The 21,544-nt window shown below is 26.3% G+C and overlaps 1 protein-coding gene across 1 annotated transcript; it reads right to left on the bottom strand.

Annotated features, from left to right (window-relative positions):
- Positions 1–5,690: 5,690 nt before the first annotated feature.
- On the bottom strand, positions 5,691–19,772 carry LOC145835432 (kelch-like protein 7). Its single transcript, XM_082943020.1, has 3 exons — positions 19,768–19,772; positions 19,339–19,511; positions 5,691–6,733 (listed from the first exon to the last, which is right to left on the bottom strand). Exons 1-3 carry the CDS (start codon positions 19,770–19,772, stop codon positions 5,691–5,693), a joined length of 1,221 nt encoding a protein of 406 aa, XP_082799146.1.
- Between the last annotated feature and the right edge of the window lie 1,772 nt (positions 19,773–21,544).

The raw sequence follows: 21,544 nt of genomic DNA, 5'->3' as shown, positions 1-21,544 counted from the left end.
TTTATTACTCATACAAAATTCATCGATACTTTTTGGAATATGTCCTTTATATTTTTGCCAAATTGTCTTGAGGTCATTCCGACATAACTAGCTTCACAAAAGCACTTAAACTGGTAAACTATCATAATTTGTTTAAATTTTGCTATCAGATCTTTGCCTAAGGTCTAAGCATTGGTTCGGATACGAAAATAACTATCGGCTTTGCCGAATGAAAAGTCCAACTTAATAATTGACAGATATTTCTTTCTAAAACTTTTGAGTTCTTATTTTATTGAAATTAGGCAGTACTAAAGGAATGAAGCATTTATCGGCCCTGCTGGCTTTTAATTTTTGTTTAAAATTTTAAGTTGTAAACTGATTATTTTATTAATAAGTTCTTGGATAGCCATTTTTATTTAGTATCAATTTTATCTGTTTTATTTCATTAGAAAATAAATCTCTTGCACATATTTCATGTTCTCTATGGCAGAGCATTCTTATCAAATTTGTTTACGTTTAAAACTGTCATTATTTGTGTTTTATATATTAAGAGCTTATATGTGCTAATTAGTGCAAGCTAGTTTTAATTTTAGACAAATGTTTATCGAAACATACATTTGTCTTTAAAACTAGGTAATCAATGTTGTAGTTCATTTTTTTATGTTGTTGACAAGATATCAAAAGGTAAAGAAATAGTGTTCGACAACTAAAAGATTATTTTGTGCACTAGGTTCTAGGAGAAAACATTTTAAAAGCTTTTGTTTTGTCATTCAATAAATAACAACAGCTGACAAAGCCTAAGTCTGCTACATTAAATTTAATAATTGTATTGAGTTTAATACTAAACAAACATGCATATAAAAATGTCATAAATAATAGCTAAGACAATGATAAAACTTTATAGTTTAAAATAACTTATTTAATCTAGAAAAATAAACCTGTAATTAGTTTCTGCTTATTAAAATTTAAGAGATTCTTAACTGCTTAGTTAACTCTTATTCTTAACTCTTATGAAACACATGAACAAGTAATTTTAAAATCGTACTTTTCAAAAAAATTATTTAAAAGCCTTTCAAGTCGGCTCAGTAGACGGTGTTAAAGTTTAATTATTAACCTTATTTTTTTATTTTATATACATATATATATATATATATATATAAAGTTTTATTCAAAGATGAAAAAACGAGAAGAACTCAAGTTTCGTGATTACTCACTCATCAGCTTCAAAAACAAGTTTAAAATAAAGCACAAAACAAAATCACTAATGAAGGTAAAACATTTTTTGCATAAATAGATTATGACGTAATTTTGAAACTATCAAAAATCGTGCAAAACGGCTTGTGCAAAAACTAAACACTAAAACTAAACAAAAAAAACTAACTTTTTATTAACAAAGCCCTCAAGGTGGGCTCAGTTTGAAAAATTTAATTTATTAAGTTAAATAACTTAATTCTATATATATATATATATATATATAAGTATATATAGATATATGCATTTAGATAACCAGTTGTTTGCCAGCAGAACTTTGTGTTTATAAAATTATAATTATTTTTTTGCCAAAAAATAATTTAATTGAGTTACTTTATTAATTTTTCTAGGACCTACATAAAATATTTAAAAACACGTTGCTTCAAAAAAAATAAACTCTTTTAGTCATTTTTACAATTAAAATTTATCATTATACTTTTACTAAGCTTAGTTTTTCTTATCAAATATTGAAATAGACATTTATACAGAGAATATTATAAATACATTAAATACAAAGTTTTCTCGATTCTTTAAAATTGTTATAAGAAATGCAATCTACCTGTAATTTTTATTTTAGTTAAAAGTTTAAATAAAATTCAATTGTAAGATTGACTAGTTTTTTCTTAACACTTTCCAAACTTTTAAAGAAAATGAGTAGTCAAATATTTAAATTGTCAAGTGGTACTTAGCTATAATTGTTGAAAAAAAACTATATATATTTAACGCTTTATGCTTCGACTAACACGAAGCTTGATTTAATTTAAGCAATGTACAAAAATCTACTATCAAATCTTAATTCAGGGGTCGGCAAACTGCGGCCTGCGGGCCAATTGCGGCCCTCGAAGGGTAAATCTGCGGCCCGCGAGCACGTTTATTTTTTGAATGGGATGCGGCCCACGAAAGAAAATTTTGTGGCCCTTGAGCATGTAAATGTGGCCTGCTGAACAAAAATATATTCTAATTTTATTTTTTTATGGTAAAAATTATGTAGCTTGTTTAGATTTGATAAGTTTGTTTTGAACTCCCTGTATAACATTTTCAAACAATTAAAAGGCTTCACTCCTTTAGATTAAACAAGTAAAAAAGACAGATTAGCACTAGAGCTGTGTTTTATAATAACTTTTTTATTACTATAACAAATAATGATCTGAAAAACAGTCTTAAAAATACTTGGACTCAGAAAGTTATTTATATAACACCTATTAAGTAAATGAACTAAATGCAAATGTGTTCCCTTGTGTACAAAAGTGATGCACTGTACAAAAATCATTTCTTTAAAATTTATTATTTTGTTTAAAATGTAACTTATAACTAAGATATTTTATCACTGTATTTAAGTGTACATAAAACATTAAAAATAATATAATAAAAGTAAATAAGGCTTTTTTTATTTAGATTTTAACAAATTTTGAATGTTGTTTAAGTTTTCTGTGTACTCTTAGTTAATTCCTATGCACACCAATGTACAGAGAAGTTCATTTTAAACCACTTTTAAAACATTAATTAAGTTAGATTTAGTTCAATTTAAGCATAATTTTCGATTATAATTTTTTTTTACATTAAATATCTAACAGTGTACAGACACATTTAAAACAATAAATATGACATAATTACATTAGTCTTTGTTCAGTATAAAATTTTATTTTACAAACAAAACATTTTGGCAACTTAAATTAATTTATTTGCATGTAAACATATATGCACAAATGCTCTTTTTAAAAATTACCTATTTTATACAAACTAGATTTACGGATAATAAATTTGTTGAGCATATTTATTATCAATCAAAATAGTTTAAATGTGAACAAATAAACAAAACATTGCCACACACTCAGACTAAGTCAGACTAGTTTATAAACTTTTCAAATATCAGGCCAGTTTAGGCACTTTTCAGTTTTTGACTTAAATTGTTTTTATTATTCTAAAATGTAAGGATAGTTTTTGATTACTCAGGCAGAATTTTTTGCTTTGAAGAGTGGCAAAGTAAACTTATGATGTATGTTTTGTTCATTTCACAGTTTTGGTTTTAATTATGATATATGTTAAGTTTTAAGTTTTGCACCTGCTGTATTTGGAAATATTATTTTTATTATTTTTTTATATATAAATGTGAACAGTCATTATTGTCAAAAAACATTGAATTTTGAAAAAACTTGAAATTTGAAAATTTAGGCTAAAAAAATCTGGAATTTGAGTATTTTCTAAAAAAAACCTTGAGTTTTTAACAATTTTTACATGTAAAGTAATGAAACTTTGACTTTACACAAAAGATTTCTTAACAATTTAATTTATTAAAAAACATATTTAAAATCGCCTAACAGTATCTTTTTAATGTAGCTATACTATTTTAGACAGTTTTTTTTTTACGTTAACCTTAATTTCAAACTAAAATTAGACTAAAAAACTTGCACTTTTCAAAAGATGCAAGAAATTCAGAAGACCTGGTAAAGATTTCTTAAAAACCTTTGGCAATCCTGAAACTGTTTACATTCTTCCTAAGAGTTAAAAACAGCACAAAATTTTTAGTTTGACATATGTTGTGTGTATACAACATAAGAAAACTAATTTTTTACAAAATATGTAATAATGGTAATGTTAAGTATAATGACCAACTATTTCAATTTTATTATCTTTAACACCCCTTGTAGGTAATGAGATTCATATGATTTCGCAGTATAATGTTCTTAACCTTCTTAATAAATATATGTAAACCTTATACAGAAATTACTATAGACATTATTTTAATCACAGTAATTAACTAAAATGTAAATTTTTACTTTTCATATTAAAAATTTTGTACTTTTGTATGATGATAATTTAGTTAAGTATTAAATCTTTTGTTTTTTTAAAGCACGTTTTTGGCTTTTTTAACTTTTAATAAACTCAGGCTGGTTTTATGTAATTCAGACGTGTTGTTTTTAAAGTGGCAACCATGTTAAAAAACTAATTAATTTTTAATAGGGTATTTTACTAAAGTATTTAAGCATTAATTACGTTAAACTTTATATATATTTCTTTACATAACATATAGGTATTAAATTTATTATGTTAACTAGTTACTGAGTTTTTAAAAAGGGCAAATTATTTAAAACGCCAAAAAATACTTTTATAAGTTTAATTTTTTTTAATATGAAAACGTGGTTGATATTATAAGCAATATATAAAAGAGACTTATAGATGGTTATCAAGCTTGGTTTTTATAGAGAGTCAGGTTGTAAGTAAAATAAAAAACATATTAAGTTAATCTTATAAACTTTTAAAGATAGTACATAGTTTGTAAAGTCTTGAGTATATTAGTCTATGAAAATTTTACTCCATTAAATGTGTATAGTTTAAATAGGTAGTCTATGTGTAGCTAAAAGTCAATAAAAACAATAAACTGAAAAATAACAAAATTTATTTATTAGTGTCACTAAAACTGCGGCCCGCGAAGATTTTGAAAACTTGAAATTTGGCCCGCGAGCACCAACTTCCTGCCGACCCCTGTCTTAAATTATATTAGCATTAGAATTGAGAATAAAAATATCACACCGTCAAAAAACAGGATTTAGGTTTATATTTGAATTAAATTAATTTCAATAGGATTTATTAGCTACAGCTGTAGTTTAACTAAAATTTCTCTTAAATGTTTTCTAAACAGATGCTAAATTTTCGTTCGCCGTCTGCAGGTTAGGTACCCTCTTTTATGATAAGTCAAAAAAACTCAGTAGAAATTCCAGAATCTGTAGTTGTTGTAACTTACACTATAAGTTCTTGAGTCTGAAGTTGTTGTAACTTACACTAGAAATTATAGAGTCTGGAGTTGTTTTAACTCATTTAGTAACTAACGCTAGAAGGTCTAAAGTCTGTAACGAAAATTAGAAAAGGTCTCATTTTATCATAACTACAAGTGAGTCTCGAAAAAAACTTTTACTTTCAAAGCCTGCGACCAAATCGACAACCAAATACCTAACGAACCTAAATCCTATGACCTATGCTAAGAAGTGATGCTCTTTTTTTAAGTCAAGTCTAATGCTAGCCAACAACTTATTAATAAAGATAATCATTTACTATTAAAAACTTTATATTTGAAACAAGTTTTGATTAAAAAAAAATTTCATAGTTTAATTAAAGATAATTTTTATAAATTTAAGGCAGTCAAAAACGTGCAAACAAAAAAAATATAACCCAAAACTACGTATATTTATTTATAAAGCGACATTTCATTCACGAACATAAATAAAACCACACCTAATTGATATACGTGACTAAGCTATTAACCATCAACATACAAATATTTGACACAATAATTCAACATTAATTATGAGGCAGCTTAGCACCGCAATAATTCTGTAATTCGTCAGTAATTGCGCATTCTTGTTCTGACCACGTACAACTATCAACATCGTAGAAGAACACGTCCGGTAGTAAGTGACCAAACATAACCAGTTTGTTTCCGATGGCAAAAACTTCAGCGGGTCTTAATCGAACCATGTGGCAATGCCACGAGTTTGACACTCCGCTAAAACACTGACTCCTGTCTTGAAGCAAAGTGAACCTGTTGCAAACCAAATCAAAAACTTCAAAATTCCACGCCTCCTTCCACCGACCGCGTATAGTTTGTTCTTCATGGCAACTGTTCTGTGGTCACACCTTTTTCTGACCATATCAGGCATCTTCGACCACGTGTTGGCCACATGGTCGTAAGCCTCTACCGATCGGAGCGATCCGGCTACTAAATCGTCTCCTTGGCTTCCGCCGGTGACCACGATTCTTACATGGAACACCGTGCAGTCCGCGTAGCTCCTCCCCTCGCCCATCTTCGCGACTTCGCCCCACTGCAAGCTCTTAGTGTCGAGCTTGAGGCAGGAATCAGTTTCATTCACTTGAGGCCAGCTTCCGCCTATGACGTAAACGTCGTCGATGAACGAACAAGCGCAAAACAGCATGCGCTCGTCGTAATTATCAGCCACAATTTCCCACTTTTTTGTCGCGCGTGAGTACTTTTCAACAGATCGTATGGCGGTGAGCTGGTTGTGGTAACACGAAATCACGTAAACTTCGTCTCTGATGCAAACCGCTTTGGACAGTTTGTGGGTTATCTTCAGTCGCGCTGGCAGGTGTGTTGTATTATTGTAGTCGCTCGCGTTTACGGTGAAAACGTTGCCGGTGCAGAAACCACGGTAACTTCCTCCACCAATCAGCAAATGAAAGTTGTTTTGTTTGCAGTATCTGGCCGTGATCTTGCCTGGCATTAATTCTTTCTTTTCGTCTAAGTGCTTTTTAATGATGCCAACACAGTTTTTATCCGTGTTGAAACACGATGTTTGTTCTAAAACATGCTTCAGAGCGTGATCTGACAACAAGTGTAGACGAACTCTCAACAAAAGACGTTTTGCGAACTTGCCACGTTCAACAACGTCGTGGCTCAACCATGCGTGCAATGCAGAAATCACTTCAAGTTCCGAATCGATGTTCAACTCATCGCTTGTAACTATTTTATCAACTATCTTAAAGTCCAGTTCTAAAAAGTTGCGCGAGTTCGCAACACTTTTAAACTTGCGTTCAATGAAGCGCAGCGAACTTTCAAACAACTTTTAGAGCAACTTCTTGAACAGTTTTGTCTTTATTAAAAGTGTCCTCAGGAAAATAAATGCTGCTATGCTGTTAAAATTAATTTTGTTTTCAATAATACCGAAGATTGAGTTTTCTACGTTTTCATCCAATAAAACGTTGTCTGCCCTTATAACAAGTAAAACTTTGTCCTGTTGAAATTGCAATGTCCCTGCAAACATTTTAAAGTTACTCAATGTATAAAACTATATATATATATAAATTGTGGGTACTTAATGATTTCGTTTATTTAATTACTTTTTAAACAGAATGACATTACAAGAAAACAAGTAGTTTAAGTATTAGAAGACCAACGTATTGACCTTAAAATAATTTTTATTTTCAAAATGATAATGTATAAACTGTATAACAGCAGAGAAAACTAAAACAAATGTTTTTTTACTATTTTATATAAATTTAATAATAACAAAATATTAATTTATAAAATTAAGAATTGAATTACACGAAAATTATTTAAAACTCATCAAATTTTTAGGAGTAATAAAATGTTTTTAAGCAGATTAAACTTAGTTTTTACAGTTAACAATTAACAATCAAGTAAACTCTGTAAGTGCAAATTTTAAAGTAAATTATCTTGAAATAAGTTCGACTTCTGACTTATAACTATAATAAACTACATTTAAAGTATTTATATAAGAAATTATTAACTTTCAACTAAGTCCTTACCAGAACAGCTTCTTGAATGGTCAAATTTAAGTAAAACTGATACAAACTTTAAGTCTAAACCAGGTCCATGAAAGATACTCAGGGGCAAACAAGCAGCAAAGGGATCAGAGGGGAGGTCACGAGCAGAAAAGGTGCCATAGGTGGCATTAAGATCATTATTTGAAACTCCTACTAGAAATTGATTTGCAAACGAAGAGACAAAAGGTCTTACGTGTTTTTAATTGTAGTTTTGAAAATTACATTAAATTTTATCGAGTTACAGATAAGGAGCAAAAAAGGTCTTAAGTGCTATTAATGATAGTTTTGAACATACACTAGATATTCTAGAGTTCCAGATGAAAAGCGAAAAAAGGTCTTGGGTGTTTTTTTATGGTAGTTTTCGAGTAATCTTATGTCAGGGCTTTATAAATTTTTTAAATTGGGGCAATTTTAAATAAGTTGTGAAACCTTAATCTATACATATACCTTTTACCCACTTTACTTAAACATATAAAATAGTAAAACAAATATCAAAGTCTTATTGATAGAATTTTATGTAAAAAAAAAGAAAAGCTAATCGAAGTGCCGTATTTTGAAGCCGACGACCCGTATGTAGTGCAATTTAAAATATAAATCTAACTTTAAGCTATTTTAATTACAAAACTGAAGACTGACATTCGCAATTTAATCCTTAACTTCCAAAATTTTAATAACAAAGTACATTTAAATAATAAAAAGCTCAAAAATCTAAAAGTACTATTAAATTATGTATTTATAATATTTTTAGTTATTAGATTGGGCTGCAAAACGTTTTCAAAATGCAAAGTACTTCAATTAAAAATTAAATTAATTTTACCTGGATCAGGCATATCGGAATGTTGACTCATTCCTTCTTTACAACGATCAACAAATTCATTTCTACAGTTTTTCCTTCCGTGTATGTTAGGCTGGTTTTCAAGTTTTATTCTTTTTTAAAGGTCAGCATACATTTTTCAGACTAATCCAATTTCTTTATTGTAAAAAATATTAATATCTGTAGATTTTTAAAGTTATAAAAATTAACAATTTTAAAACTAAAAAATTGGTTGTCAAGTTTATCTATATTTACTTATATAATCTGTATTTGTTGGCCATGGGTTTTAATTTTACAACGTACATTTCAAAAGTTATTTAAAGCCGTCAGTAGGACTCTTTTGCCAATAGGCTACACATTTTAGAAATAAAAGCTAATATGTTTAAAAAAAAAATCTTTAAAACATTACTAAGTTTTGTAATAAATTATAACGTAATATAATATTTAAATCATTGTTTTTTTTTTTAATTTCGTAACAATTTTTCTTTGTTTGTTTAATTAATTTTGAAATATTGCTGAGTCATCTATACTAGCAAAATGTTACAATCTGTTTTTTTCAGTTTTTTATATTAGTATGAGTAGACACGTCAATGTCTTAATCTTTTAGATTAATAAAAAACCTAAAGAAAAAGCTAAGCACAAAGTAAATAAGTTATACAAAACAGGTAAAACAATAAATGTTAACTATATAACAAAATAAAACTTAACAAATTAAAAATTTATATCCCACACAAATATCTCAAGTAAAATATTTTTCTTTGAACTATAAAAACTCTAAAGGGAAAAAAATTCTCAAATATACTAAAAAAAATAAGTAAATATTATAAACGTTTTTTTTTAATATCTATAAATATGTTTGCTTTTATAGTAAAAATAAGATTTAAAAAAAATATTTAACAAAACGTAATAAGAAATCTTATTAAATACTAAATCTATTTTTAAATCTACCTAATAAAAATATTATTAAAATTATATTATTTGTAACCCATTTAAATTAACAAACTTGTATAGTTATAGTTGTTTGACACCCAAACTCTGAAAAGTTGTATATCTAAAACATAATCAAATTTAAACAGTAAAAAAGAAGGCTACTAAATGCTGCTAAGATAAGCTAAACATTGACAGCTGTTGATTGCATTTTAAAGAAAGAACAGAAACAAATATTAATTTAAATATAAAGAACTTTATAATTTTAAAAACCAGTTAATTTGGTCAAAACTTTTATACAAGAGATAAATCTAACAGGAACAGAAACATGTCTAAAGTATTAACAAAACTTCTTTTTTAATCTTCACTTGATTATTTTTTAGCACTTTTATTTAAGACCTAACCTGTTAATCTTAGCTCAGATCCCTTAAAAAAAAGTAATAAAGTGCTGTCTGCCATAAGAAGGTATTATTACCTAGTTATTTCTGATAAAGTTGCTTAATTAGTTCCATTTAGTAAACAAAAAAAACAGTTAGTAATTTTATAGTGTTTCTAATCACACTTTGTCATGATTACCAGTTTTTAAACAAATTTATCTGTCTAAACTTTTTAAATAATAAGGTAAATGCTTAAAATTTTTCAAAACTTTTTAATTAAACCATGCTGAACAATTACAATTATTAATAAAACAAAAGCAGAGGAAACATAATAAGTATATTTGTTGAAATAATTTTTTTTAACACCTGTTATTTTAAAGAGTAACGGAAAAAGAAAAGTAATTAGGATAATTAACTAAGTTTCTTGAAAAGGCGTGAAATTAATAGACTTTTTAAGTACTAGTAAATCACTGCACTGCCTGACAAAATACCATGCGTCGCCACAAATACTCAGTCTACCAAGCATACCTGTAAATGATTTTTCTACCCACTTTCTTTGAAATATTTAAGAAAAATAAAAAAATAAAGTTTTTATAAACTTGCTATGCCTGATATACTTTACATTTATCAGTTTTTATAGTATGTTTTCACAGCATTATCTAGACCAGGGGTCGGCAGGCAGTTGGTGCTCGCGGGCCAAATTTCAAGTTTTCAAAATCTTCGCGGGCCACAGTTTTAGTTTTAGTGATATTTGTATAATGTTTTGGCTTTAGTTTTGGCCACACAAGAGGTAGCTTTACTTTTATTCACTTAATTACTTTAAATGACTTTTAGCTACACATAGAATGCCTATTTAATATATAAATATCTATTGTGTTAGAATTTACATTGTTTAATATATTTAAGTCCGAATAAAATGTGTACTTTCTAAAATACTTAATAAGATAAACTTAATATAATACTTTTTCTATTTTACTTACAACCTAACTCTCTATAAAAACCGAGCTTGAAAAACATTTATGGGACACTTTTATACACTGTTTAGTTATTGGTTTAGAAAATAGTTTTTGCGTCTTAAATAGTTTGCACTCTTTAGAAAGTTCAGTAATTAGTTAATTAAATAAAATTTATACTTATTTATACTGTAGATAAGCTAAATCAAATTTTTTAGCATAATTAGTGCTGGAATACTGCAATAAAATATCTTATTAGTAATTAATTAGTCTTTTACACGGTTGCCACTTTAAAAGCAAAAATGTCTGATTTATATGAATAGTTTACTAAAAGTTAAAATAGCTAAAAACTTTCTGTTAATCAAGCTTAAATACTTATCTAAAACATTATTATTACAAAAAAGCACAACATGTAAATAGACAAAAAATTACAATAAGTAAACTACACTACAGTCATAAAAACTATTCTGAAATTCGGAGATTTGTTTCAAGTGTATGAAATAAAAATTTCAGATACACCTGAGATTTATAAAAACCTATTAAACAGCTTTAACCTAGTCTGAACTGAAAAAAAAAAAAATTAGCCCGTTTGTTTGGCATCCTTGTTTAAAATAAAGTTCACAAAATAAGGAAATACCGAAGTTTAAAAACAGTGAATTAATTATATAGCTAAAAAAATATTGTAATTCAGCTTGAATAGACAATTAAATTTTTAAACATTTTAAACAATTGTATAAAAATTTACTAAGCTATTTTTTATTAACCATTATAGCAATTATTTATCTGCAATAAAACATATTGCATTTAAAAATAGCAAACGTGAGTTATAAGACGAGCTGTGAGAACTATAATACGTTAGTTTGGAGTTATTCGATAAACGAAAAAAAAAAAAAAAATTGGTTAAGTCAGTTTCAACAACGCACATAATTATTTTCAGTGACTAAAGAGTATAGACTGATCAGAAAAAACTGATTAGGCAAGTTATAAAGTAGCAAAAGTATTTACTAAAAAAAGATACCGTAGATAGATGAAAATTTATTTTAATAGTTTGTCTTTGCGTTAGTATAATACTTCTGTTTTTTTCTTCAATATCAACAAGAAGTCGTGTTTAGGAAATGTCTGAAGATTTTAAACCAGCATAAATCAAACTAGGACATAAATCAATCTGTTAAGATGCAAGAACTGATACAAAAGATATTGCTACTTTTAGAACTTTTATTACAGATGGTTTTAAGAATTTTGACAATTTAGAAGAATTTCTAGGTTTAGTTCCAATACAAAGCACAACAATAGGTAAAGAAATTTTAAAAGCAAAGGTGCGATGCACCAATATAAAGTTTTTAAAAGTACAATATTTTGCTTCTATTTTTATTATATAATTAAGTTAAAGGTAAAAAAAATGTCTTATATTAATATTAAAAAATTAAAAGATACTGTTAGGATACTTTAAATATGTTTTTTATTGAAAAATATTTATATGGTAAATTTTTTGTGTCAAATCGAAAATTTCATTACTTTACATGTAAAAATTGTTTAAAATTCCGGGTTTTTCAGTTTTTTGAGTACAAATTGTCAAGTTCCAAGCTTTTCCGGGATTTTTAATAACACTTACTGTTTCACACTTATATGTATAAAATTAATATAAAAAATTATTTAAATTATATCAGCTGAAAGACTTAAAGTTTGAAATATATTCTAATTCAAACCAATACTGTGCATTGAACAAAACAGACATCATAAATTTAATTTACCACTCTTTAAAGCATCAAAAGTCAGTCCGAGTGACCAAAACTAGCTTGATATTTTAGCATACAAAAAGCAATTCAAGCTAAAAACTGAAAAACACTAAATTGGCCTGAGATTTGAAGTCTTCGAATAGTCATAGTCTGATTTTGTGGCATTTTTTTTTGTTCATTTGACCAAATTTAAACTATTTTGATTAAAAATCTACAAACTTAATAAATTAACATTTCTCAATCTAGTTTGTATTAAATAGGTAGTTCCAAAAAACAGCAACTGTTTATATTAGTATGCAACGCATAAAAATTAACTTGTTTTGCCAAAAAATATGGTATGAAAAATCAAAAAGTATACCTAACAAAATCTTTTTTAACTTATGTCATATATAGTGTTTAAATTCTTTCTGTACACACTTAGATATTACATGTAGAAACAATAATGTTAGAAAATTATGCATAAACAAAATTTTATTTCGTTAAGTATTAAATAAAAAGTTGTTTAAAATGTTAGCATCTTTGTTCATTGTTGTGAACAGGAATAAATAAAAAATGTAAAGGAAACTTCTAAAAAATCATAGGTGTCAAAAACAAAACAAAATTAACCTTAATTATTCTTGTTATTAATATTATGTTACTTTAAATGTTTTTGTGTCAACTAGAATATAACATTTAGAAATAAAACATCTGTAATAGAAACTTAGGTATAAAAACGTGTAAAAAACTAAACTAAAGAAATGACATTTTAGTTAATTACTGTGCATTACTTTTGTACAAAACGGAATACATTTGCATTTAGTTTTTACCAAATAGGTATTATATAACTATTTTACAAATTCAAAGCAATTTTTACACTCTTTTTTCAGAAAATAATTTGCTGATGCAAGAAGAAAGTTGTTATTAAATTGAGAAAAAAAAACCTGGTAGAATGCTAACCTGTCTTTTTCACATTTTTAAGCTAAATCAGTAAAGTCTTTAAATTGTTTAAAAATTTTATACAGGAATTTAAAACAAAAAAATTATCAGACAAAATTAACTCAAAATATATTTTTGCTCAGCGGGCCACATTTACATGCTCGCGGGCCGCAAAATTTTCTTTCGCGGGCCGCATTCCATTCAAAAAAATAACGTGCTCGCGGGCCGCAGATTTACCCATCGCGGGCCGCATTTGGCCCGCGGGCCGCAGTTTGCCGACCCCTGATCTAGACATTACTTGAAAAAAAAAAGAGCTGATTAATGTGTGTTTTATTAACTAATGAGAACACTAAGCCTACTAATAAAATTTACCATAATTCAAATGTTCTCAGCTTTTGAAAATCATAAATAGCTGCATTATGAGGGCAATTTTGCTACCGAGTAGATTTGCCATGTGCTAATATTGCAATGCCATCTGAACACCGAATACTGAATAAACATTTGTTTGTATTAATTTAAAATTTTGTGCTTAATTTATTTTGTGGTTTTTAACTATTCTACAGAGCGTTATTGCAATTTAGGGTTGATATTTTAGGTTCATAAATCAAGAAGTAGAACACATTATATTTTTCTTTTAACTTATCAATACTAGATATATTAGATATATGTTACTTGAATTGTATCTTTGTAGCTTTTTTTGGTTTACTTTGACTTTAAAATTGTTACCAGCTTTCTGTGATTTATTAGGATTTAAATTGTGCTAAAAATCTTTGTGACTTACTTTGACTTAAACATTGTCAACAACTTTTTTTTTACTTTTTAGGACTTAAATTGTGTCAATACCCTTGGTGATTTACTTTGACTTAAAAATTTTCACAAACTTTCTGTGACTTTTAAGGACTTAAGTTGTGCCAATAATCTTTGTTGCTTAGTTTGACTTAAAAATTGTCACCAACTTTCTTGACTTAGTGACTTGAATTGTATCTTTGTAGTATTTTTTGATTTACTTTGACTTTAGAATTGTTACCAGCTTTCTGTGACTTAAGTACTTGAATTGTATCTTTGTAGCTTTTTTTTTTGGTTTACTTTGACTTTAAAATTGTTACCAGCTTTCTGTGAATTTTTAGTACTTAAGATGTGTCAATAATCTTTGTTGCTTAGTTTGACTTAAGAATTGTTACCAACTTTCTGTGACTTAGAGACTTGAATTGTATCTTTGTAGTATTTTTTGATTTACTTTGACTTTAAAATTGTTACCAGCTTTCTGTGACTTATTAGGACTTAAGTTGTGCTGAAAATCTCTGTTGATTAGTTTGACTTAAGAATTGTCATCAATTTTTTGTGACTTATTATAACTTAAATTCTGTTAATAACCTTAATATACATTACCCTTATAATACTTTGTTCAAAATTATCCCTATTGTCTAAAGGTTTTCTTAGAACCCTGTTTTTTCTGGTTATAGGTAGAAACTTAAGGCTTTTAGAAGGCAAGTATTGCTTATTGCAATTAAATATGATTCTAAAAACTTAATGCTGTAAAATTTTTCTAAACTACTACTATCTATATAGAAAAAGTGAAAAAAAGTATATAGGAATGTTAGATAAAATTGTAATAAAAACTGCATTCGTAATAAAACATAATAAACAAGTAAATTTTTTTTGGGTAGAATATTTTCTTTGTCTTATTAAACTGTGACGTAAAATACTAATTATTTTATACCTGATGACGCAATGTAGGGTACCAATGTAGTGTACTGTACAACAATACTAATACTCAAAATAAATTTTAACTTTATTTATACTAATTGCTGATATCAAATAATACATATGGCTTCTCTATTTAAAACAGGCATTACTTGATAACATATTGTATTGAAAAACAATTGCAAACCCAATAAAAAAAGAACATCATATTTTAGATTTAGAGAATACTTTAGTTAAGGTAAAACCTTTCACACAAGATATATTCTAACAGAAATATATTTTTAAAATTTAGAAAAACTACTAATGAAAACTAACATTGCTAAAAAATATTTTATAAAAAAACAAAAAACAATATACAAGTATATTTTGGAATGACATGTTCACTGCACAAGCCTGTGCCTAGAATGCCTTCCTACTCCAATTGTTGAGAGTAAATAAAAATGGTTTTAGTATAAGATTGTAAACTTGCATCAGTAAACTCGTGATTTCTATTTATTTTCTCCTTAATAAACTCGCATCAGTATAACATTTAACTTTGTAGCTTTCTCATATACGCTTAGATGAACAAGATGTCTAACTCAAAACTTTCTCAAAACTAAAAAAAAAAAGTTTTCACTAAAAAATTAAATAAAAAAAATCAAATTTAGATGTAAAATTTGAATTTTTAATATCAATAAAGCTAATTTCATTCTTTTGAAAACCTATTTCAAATTCTTTTTTGTTTTATAAAGTTGTTTTGAATTAGAAATGCACTATCTATATAATTATTAAACTTATACAGTTTGAAAAAGAAACTTTTAATTAAATTTTAGCAACCTAAAAGTCTTTCAAAAATCTGTTTTTGAACATTTCGAAGGGCTTCATTTTTATATTTAAATGTCCTGACTTTTTCACGTATTGTTTTTATTTTTATAACATTAGAATAACTGTAGTTTTACATTAATTTTTTCATTAAATTGCAAAGTAGTTGTTTACATCTGCTATTAGTTTGTTTTAAAAAATATTATCAGTTTTTAATGTTGTATTCGAGGTCTAGGACTAAAAAACCAAATTTTTTTTTCAAACACTAGGTTCATGGACCAAAATTTTTGACTACTTTTTTTTGTATTTCAGAAAAATAAATTAAATTTGATTCTAGCTAAGTTATTTTAACTGGAAGTGTTTGATTAATAATTTATTTACATATCATTTAATAACAAAGCTTAATGCTAGATTTGATTAGTTGCTTGTTTTTAGCTTCTTATGTATAAAATATTTTGTTATTAATTTTAGCTGCACCATGTTAGGCAAAAAAAAATTATTGTCAGGACAGAACTTAGATTGGTATTTAAGTTATTTTACTAAAAATAAATGCGCTTTATTACATAAAATATCTTAAACAAAGTTTTACTCGTCTTTTAAAATTGTTTAAATATAAAAAATGTAGCAGAGAGCTTTTAGACATGTATTTAATTTTCTCAAGTATAAAATTAGAAATTACTGCACATAGTACACTATCATTAAACAAAAAACTACAACCCCGCTGAAAAAGTCTAGAAACGCCCCTAGGCCGCAGCTAAATACGCTTTGTTGAATTTAATTATTATTTATTGGATTAACAGGGTTCGATAGCCGTTGGTAGCTCGCTGGACAATTTTCATTTAAAAGTTGCTCGTGAGCAAAATTATTTAACAAAAAATTCTTCGAGGGCCACATTTACTAAAATATAATGAAATATGATAAAGTTAAAAACAATAAAATAATTGTTAAATAGTAGAGAAAAGATTTTTTTCTTAAAAAAAGCTTAATGGCTATCATTCGAATATTTACATGTTTGCTACTAGTATTGTTTATCTCTTTTTATAAGTTTATTAAAAGTAACATACAGTAACCTCTCGCTTTTTTACGCAAATTGATTGTGTCCACAGAAAATATGCGTAAAGATACGAGAAATCGTAATGATACGAGATGTACCAAATATACTTACTATAATGACTGTTTTATGATATTTCATCTAGTTAAAAGCAGATTGAGGACGTTCCTACTTTTAACTATTTGAAAACAAAAGATAAAACCAGAGGCGTGTTTTGACTTGTTCCTGTTTCCTGTGAACCCCATGAAAAAAAAGAAAAGAAAAAAAGATTCTTAGAATATCACTAAAAACGTTGTTTATTGACTTTGTTTTAGTTATTTGATAAACTTTGAATAATGAATGTTGAATTTATAACACTGAAAGATAAAAAAAGTTTCCTTAACAAAAAATGCTCCTTTTTGCCCAGCTGAAAAAGATTTCAAATTAAATTTCAATTGTGACGTCATAATAGGTAAAAGTTTTAAAGTTGCATTTTTCTTCTAGGAAACTTTTTACTAAAATGCACTTAGTTTCCATTATAAATTGTTAATTAGTTTAAACAACTGTTGATTTAGTATTGCTTTTGAATTAGTAAGTACAATTTTACTTAAAAATTGTCCAAATTAATCACTAAAACTTATTTTACTTAGTTTATTGTATATAATAATATGGTGTGAAGCTTTTGTGTCATGTTGTTATATAGTAATGTTGTGTTTGTACTTAAACATTTATATTATTTGTTTATGTGTCAACCAACTGGGTTTGAACTTAAAAAGTTCAATTCAGAGAGTTTTGAAATAACCTTTAGACAACTAAACCACCTGGAAAATTATTCTTTTATCATTTAATCGTATTTTAATATTTTTATTTAACTTGTTTTATTAATGTATACCTGTTGGCCACAAAGTTGGTTCTTGATTTTCAAATTTTCAACTGAAAGAGATTTCAAAACCATCATTAGAATCCCTGCACCATCAGGCAAACATTTAATTATAATTTAGAGATATTTTAATTTTGTTGTAAAATTCTTATAATATTTTTGTAATTACCTAGGATGATGTCGCACCAATATCAAGCTGAAATTATATTGTGTTTAATATATTTTTGAACTTTAATTTTAAGCTTACAATCAATATTTTAAGCCTTATATGATTGATCTAAAATAGTTAATTGGTTTTATTTTACAGTATAGGAATGTACATAAGTTTTTGTATCATTTGCTTTATTTTAAAAATAAAAGAAATTAAATATATTAGTTTTATTGGTTTATGACAAATAAGATTTATTTATGTATTTATGAAAAATATTTTTAAGCCTATAACTATGGTAAAAAACATTGACTTCAATGTAATTTTAGCTTGATATTGGTGCGACATCATCCTAGATAATTATTACCCATTTTTTTAGTGAAATTTCAACTTTTATAGATTAAAGTACTTGAAAAAATGTTTTTATTAAAAGTAAATTTTTTTCCGGCTCTTTTAGCTTTAATTTATCCAAAATCAATACAGTAAAATAAATAAAAGTATATAATATTTTTCCATTACTACTTAAATGTTTTTTTTATTTCTAAGCAAAAAAAGAATTTTAAACACAGAGTTTTTCGGCTAAATATTGCGTACATAACTGGTAGTGCATACCTAAGAAATGCATACTTAAGCAGGAAATTAAGAACCAAAAAAATGTAAACCCCCTTTTAAAAAAGTCTAGACACGCCCCTGGATAAAACTATACATTGTAATGAACAAAAGGATTTAAATTTATATAAAATATTAATACGTGTAGAAAAACTTTAATAAATTTAATTATAAGAAGATTTTATCTTTACCTTTATATACACGTGACTTATTTGATACTTAACATCTATATTCTATTCTACTTAGCAAACTCAATTTTTACTTAAGCATTTGTTTACAATTAAGAAATGGTGTAATGTCTATATTAAAATTTTTTTCTATAGTCTTTTACAAAAATATGTATTTGGTGCTGTAATTGATTTTTCCTTTTGAACTAAATATATAAAAAATATTAAAAATGTTGTAAAATTATTGTTCATGTTACTACAACTTTTTTTTATTTTGACCTTTGCTTTGCCCAGATAAGGATAAACTTGTCTTGCATTGTATTAAATATATATTAATGAATTTTTAGTGGAAATAATATTTCATGCCATAAGAATCTGAGAAATTAAAAATATACAATAAACCTAATTTGTGCAATATTAAAAAAAAACAAAAAAATATTTTTGAATTCTAAAATACGTAACTAAACGAGACTGCGTAACGTTAAAAGTGTTTAAAAATGCGACAGGTAACTTTTATTCCTATTAAAATATAACAGAAAATATTTTACATCGACTTCATTTTCAGTTTCAAAACTATAGTTTGGTTTCAACTTAGCATTCATATCATTTTTTTCCTTTTTTAAAAGTTTATTTTTGTTTTGTACTTTATATATTCGTAATCAGAAGTGAATTTAAACTTCTTCTCTTCGTTTTTATAATCATACTTTGGGGTGCTAAACAAGCTCATCTTTGCAAAAGCCTATTCAAAACCAATGCCATCTCTTAAAAGATCTTTCTCATGGTTCTTGTCAGTGCAGTGCAGCAGATATTTTTTCTTGTAATCTTTTATAAAATTTTGAAGTTGTTCATCGGAACAGAAATCATGTTTTTTCCAATCGCAACTGCTCTCAGGAAATCCTTTCCACTTGACTTTGAACGGCAAGCTGACGTTTTTAAATTGGTAATCAGAGATATACTCTACGACTTTCTCCTTATTGCTGGATTTTCTTTCAGGTGTTGCACAGACAGGTGGCAAGTGTTCTCGAGTCAAATCTTGAGTTCACCTTAAAAATTGTCTATCGGCTATTCTTTTAGACTTTTTAACTGGCAAAACGGAAAGAAACAGCTTTGGAAAATTGATTTGTAAAGTAGAAAACAAAAGAAAATTTTATTTTTATTGTTGTAAGTACTTAAATCAACACCATTTTGTTTGTGATTCGATGGTGTTATTCTATAATATATTTTTGTTGCAGTAGTTGTATTCAGTTTTATACCTTTAAGCATGTAAAATTGCTTAAATTTGATGCCTAATTAGTAACTTTAGTATTATATATAGTCTAAAAATTTACTGTGTTACTGAAGTAGAAACTTTTTTACAGAAAATAAATTTTGTAATGTAAGGTAAATCTAAAACATGTATGCCTGTATATTAAAAAAATAAGTTTATATATAAAATCACTTAGTTAACAAACAATATGTGTATTTTTTTAAGTTTTTAAGCAGATTTTAAGATGCTTTATTTTCTAAATATATCGACTGAACTAATTATAATTTTTTATTTAAATAATTTGGCTATAAAGATATAACCAGATTTTGATTTCAAACAAGTAGCCTATGTAGTAAATGACTTCAATTAACAGCATTATATATTTACACAGTTTTTTTTAGCTTTCATGATAATTTTTTATTTTAATTTATCTGAAACACAAAAAAAAAGTTAGTTAAAAAACCTAAAGTTTCAATTAGTCATACTATTCTTAAATAAACTTTAAGTACAACTGTTAGACTACTATGAAAATTATATTGTTAATAAATGTTAAATGTTAATACTATAAATCACCTAAAGGAATTTTTATGACTATGTTTTAATTGACCTAGAATATTAAATTTATATGTTTGAATACAATAAGTTATTTTAGTATAACCAACGTGGAATTATTTAGCATTAAATTATCAGCCACTTCTAAATATTTTAAAGAATATTTTTACTCTACTCAATGCAAGTATAATAAAGTTTGAAAATGCAAGTTAAGATATAATGCATCTATACGAAAAAGTTTTTCTAATATTTTATCTGTTTTACAATGAATTATCTGTTTATATATTTTTATAATCCTATTCTCACAACACTGTTTTGCGACTAAAATTACAAATTTAATTTTCCTTCTGTAAGCTAAATTTCAAGACTTGTGGCTAACTATTTGATTTGATTAAAAAAGTTATCGTAAATGATTGTACTAAAAACTATAACAACTTACTTATATAGAGGTAGCTTTTAGTAAGAAAATAATTCAAAAAACTGTAAATGTATAATAATATTATAAGAATAAATTTTAGTCAAATGTAGATATATAATTTTAAGTGCTTTTATTAAATTCGTTTACAACTTCATTGTATTGAAACATCAATTAAACTAAGTTTAAAATCCTCAAGCCTGGTTCATAACTTATATTTATAACATTTGTATATAACTTTATATACTAAAAGATTTTAAACAAATTTAGATTTATATCTAAACAAGAAAACGAAAGAATTTTGTTTAAAAAGATTTATTTAAATCAGAGATGTGTTTTGACTGGCTTCCTGTTCACCCTCTGTAAAATGTAAAAAATAGCGTTATAAAAAATATTAAGTGTAGTTTTCATTTTAAATATTTTACTAAAGTTTTTTAACAATATAGTTGATTTTTAATATTAAGTTAAGTTAATATAAATTTTTTAAAGAATTACGTCAAAGTAGCGTAGTTTATTTTTTATTTTTTGAAAAATATGTTTAAACCATATAAAAATTTATGAGCGTTAAATAAGATCGACTACCTTTTTTTGCAATTTTTAAAAAAATTCCAAACTTTAGATCCAATTATTTTTCTCATCTTTAAAGCTAATCATTGTTTTCTTTTTTATTCTAAAGTACGCTTATTTGCCTTTAATTTAAAAACACATCCATTAGAATGGGGTTTGAATTTTTAATTATGACC

The sequence above is a fragment of the Thalia democratica genome, chromosome 1, assembly GCF_965202585.1.
Source record: "Thalia democratica chromosome 1, ktThaDemo2.hap1.1, whole genome shotgun sequence".
In the NCBI taxonomy this organism is placed as follows: domain Eukaryota; kingdom Metazoa; phylum Chordata; class Thaliacea; order Salpida; family Salpidae; genus Thalia; species Thalia democratica.
The sequence above is the reverse complement of the archived record's forward strand: the minus strand, read 5'-3'. Positions and strand labels throughout refer to the sequence as shown.

What these genes read in the sequence shown, in the direction of transcription:
- LOC145835432 (XM_082943020.1), bottom strand. An exon ending in TCTTTTAAGAGATGGCATTG is followed by an intron (nt 6,734 to 19,338) that starts GTTTTGAATAGG and finishes GCAACTTTTTAG; the next exon opens with AACTGGACTTTAAGATAGTT.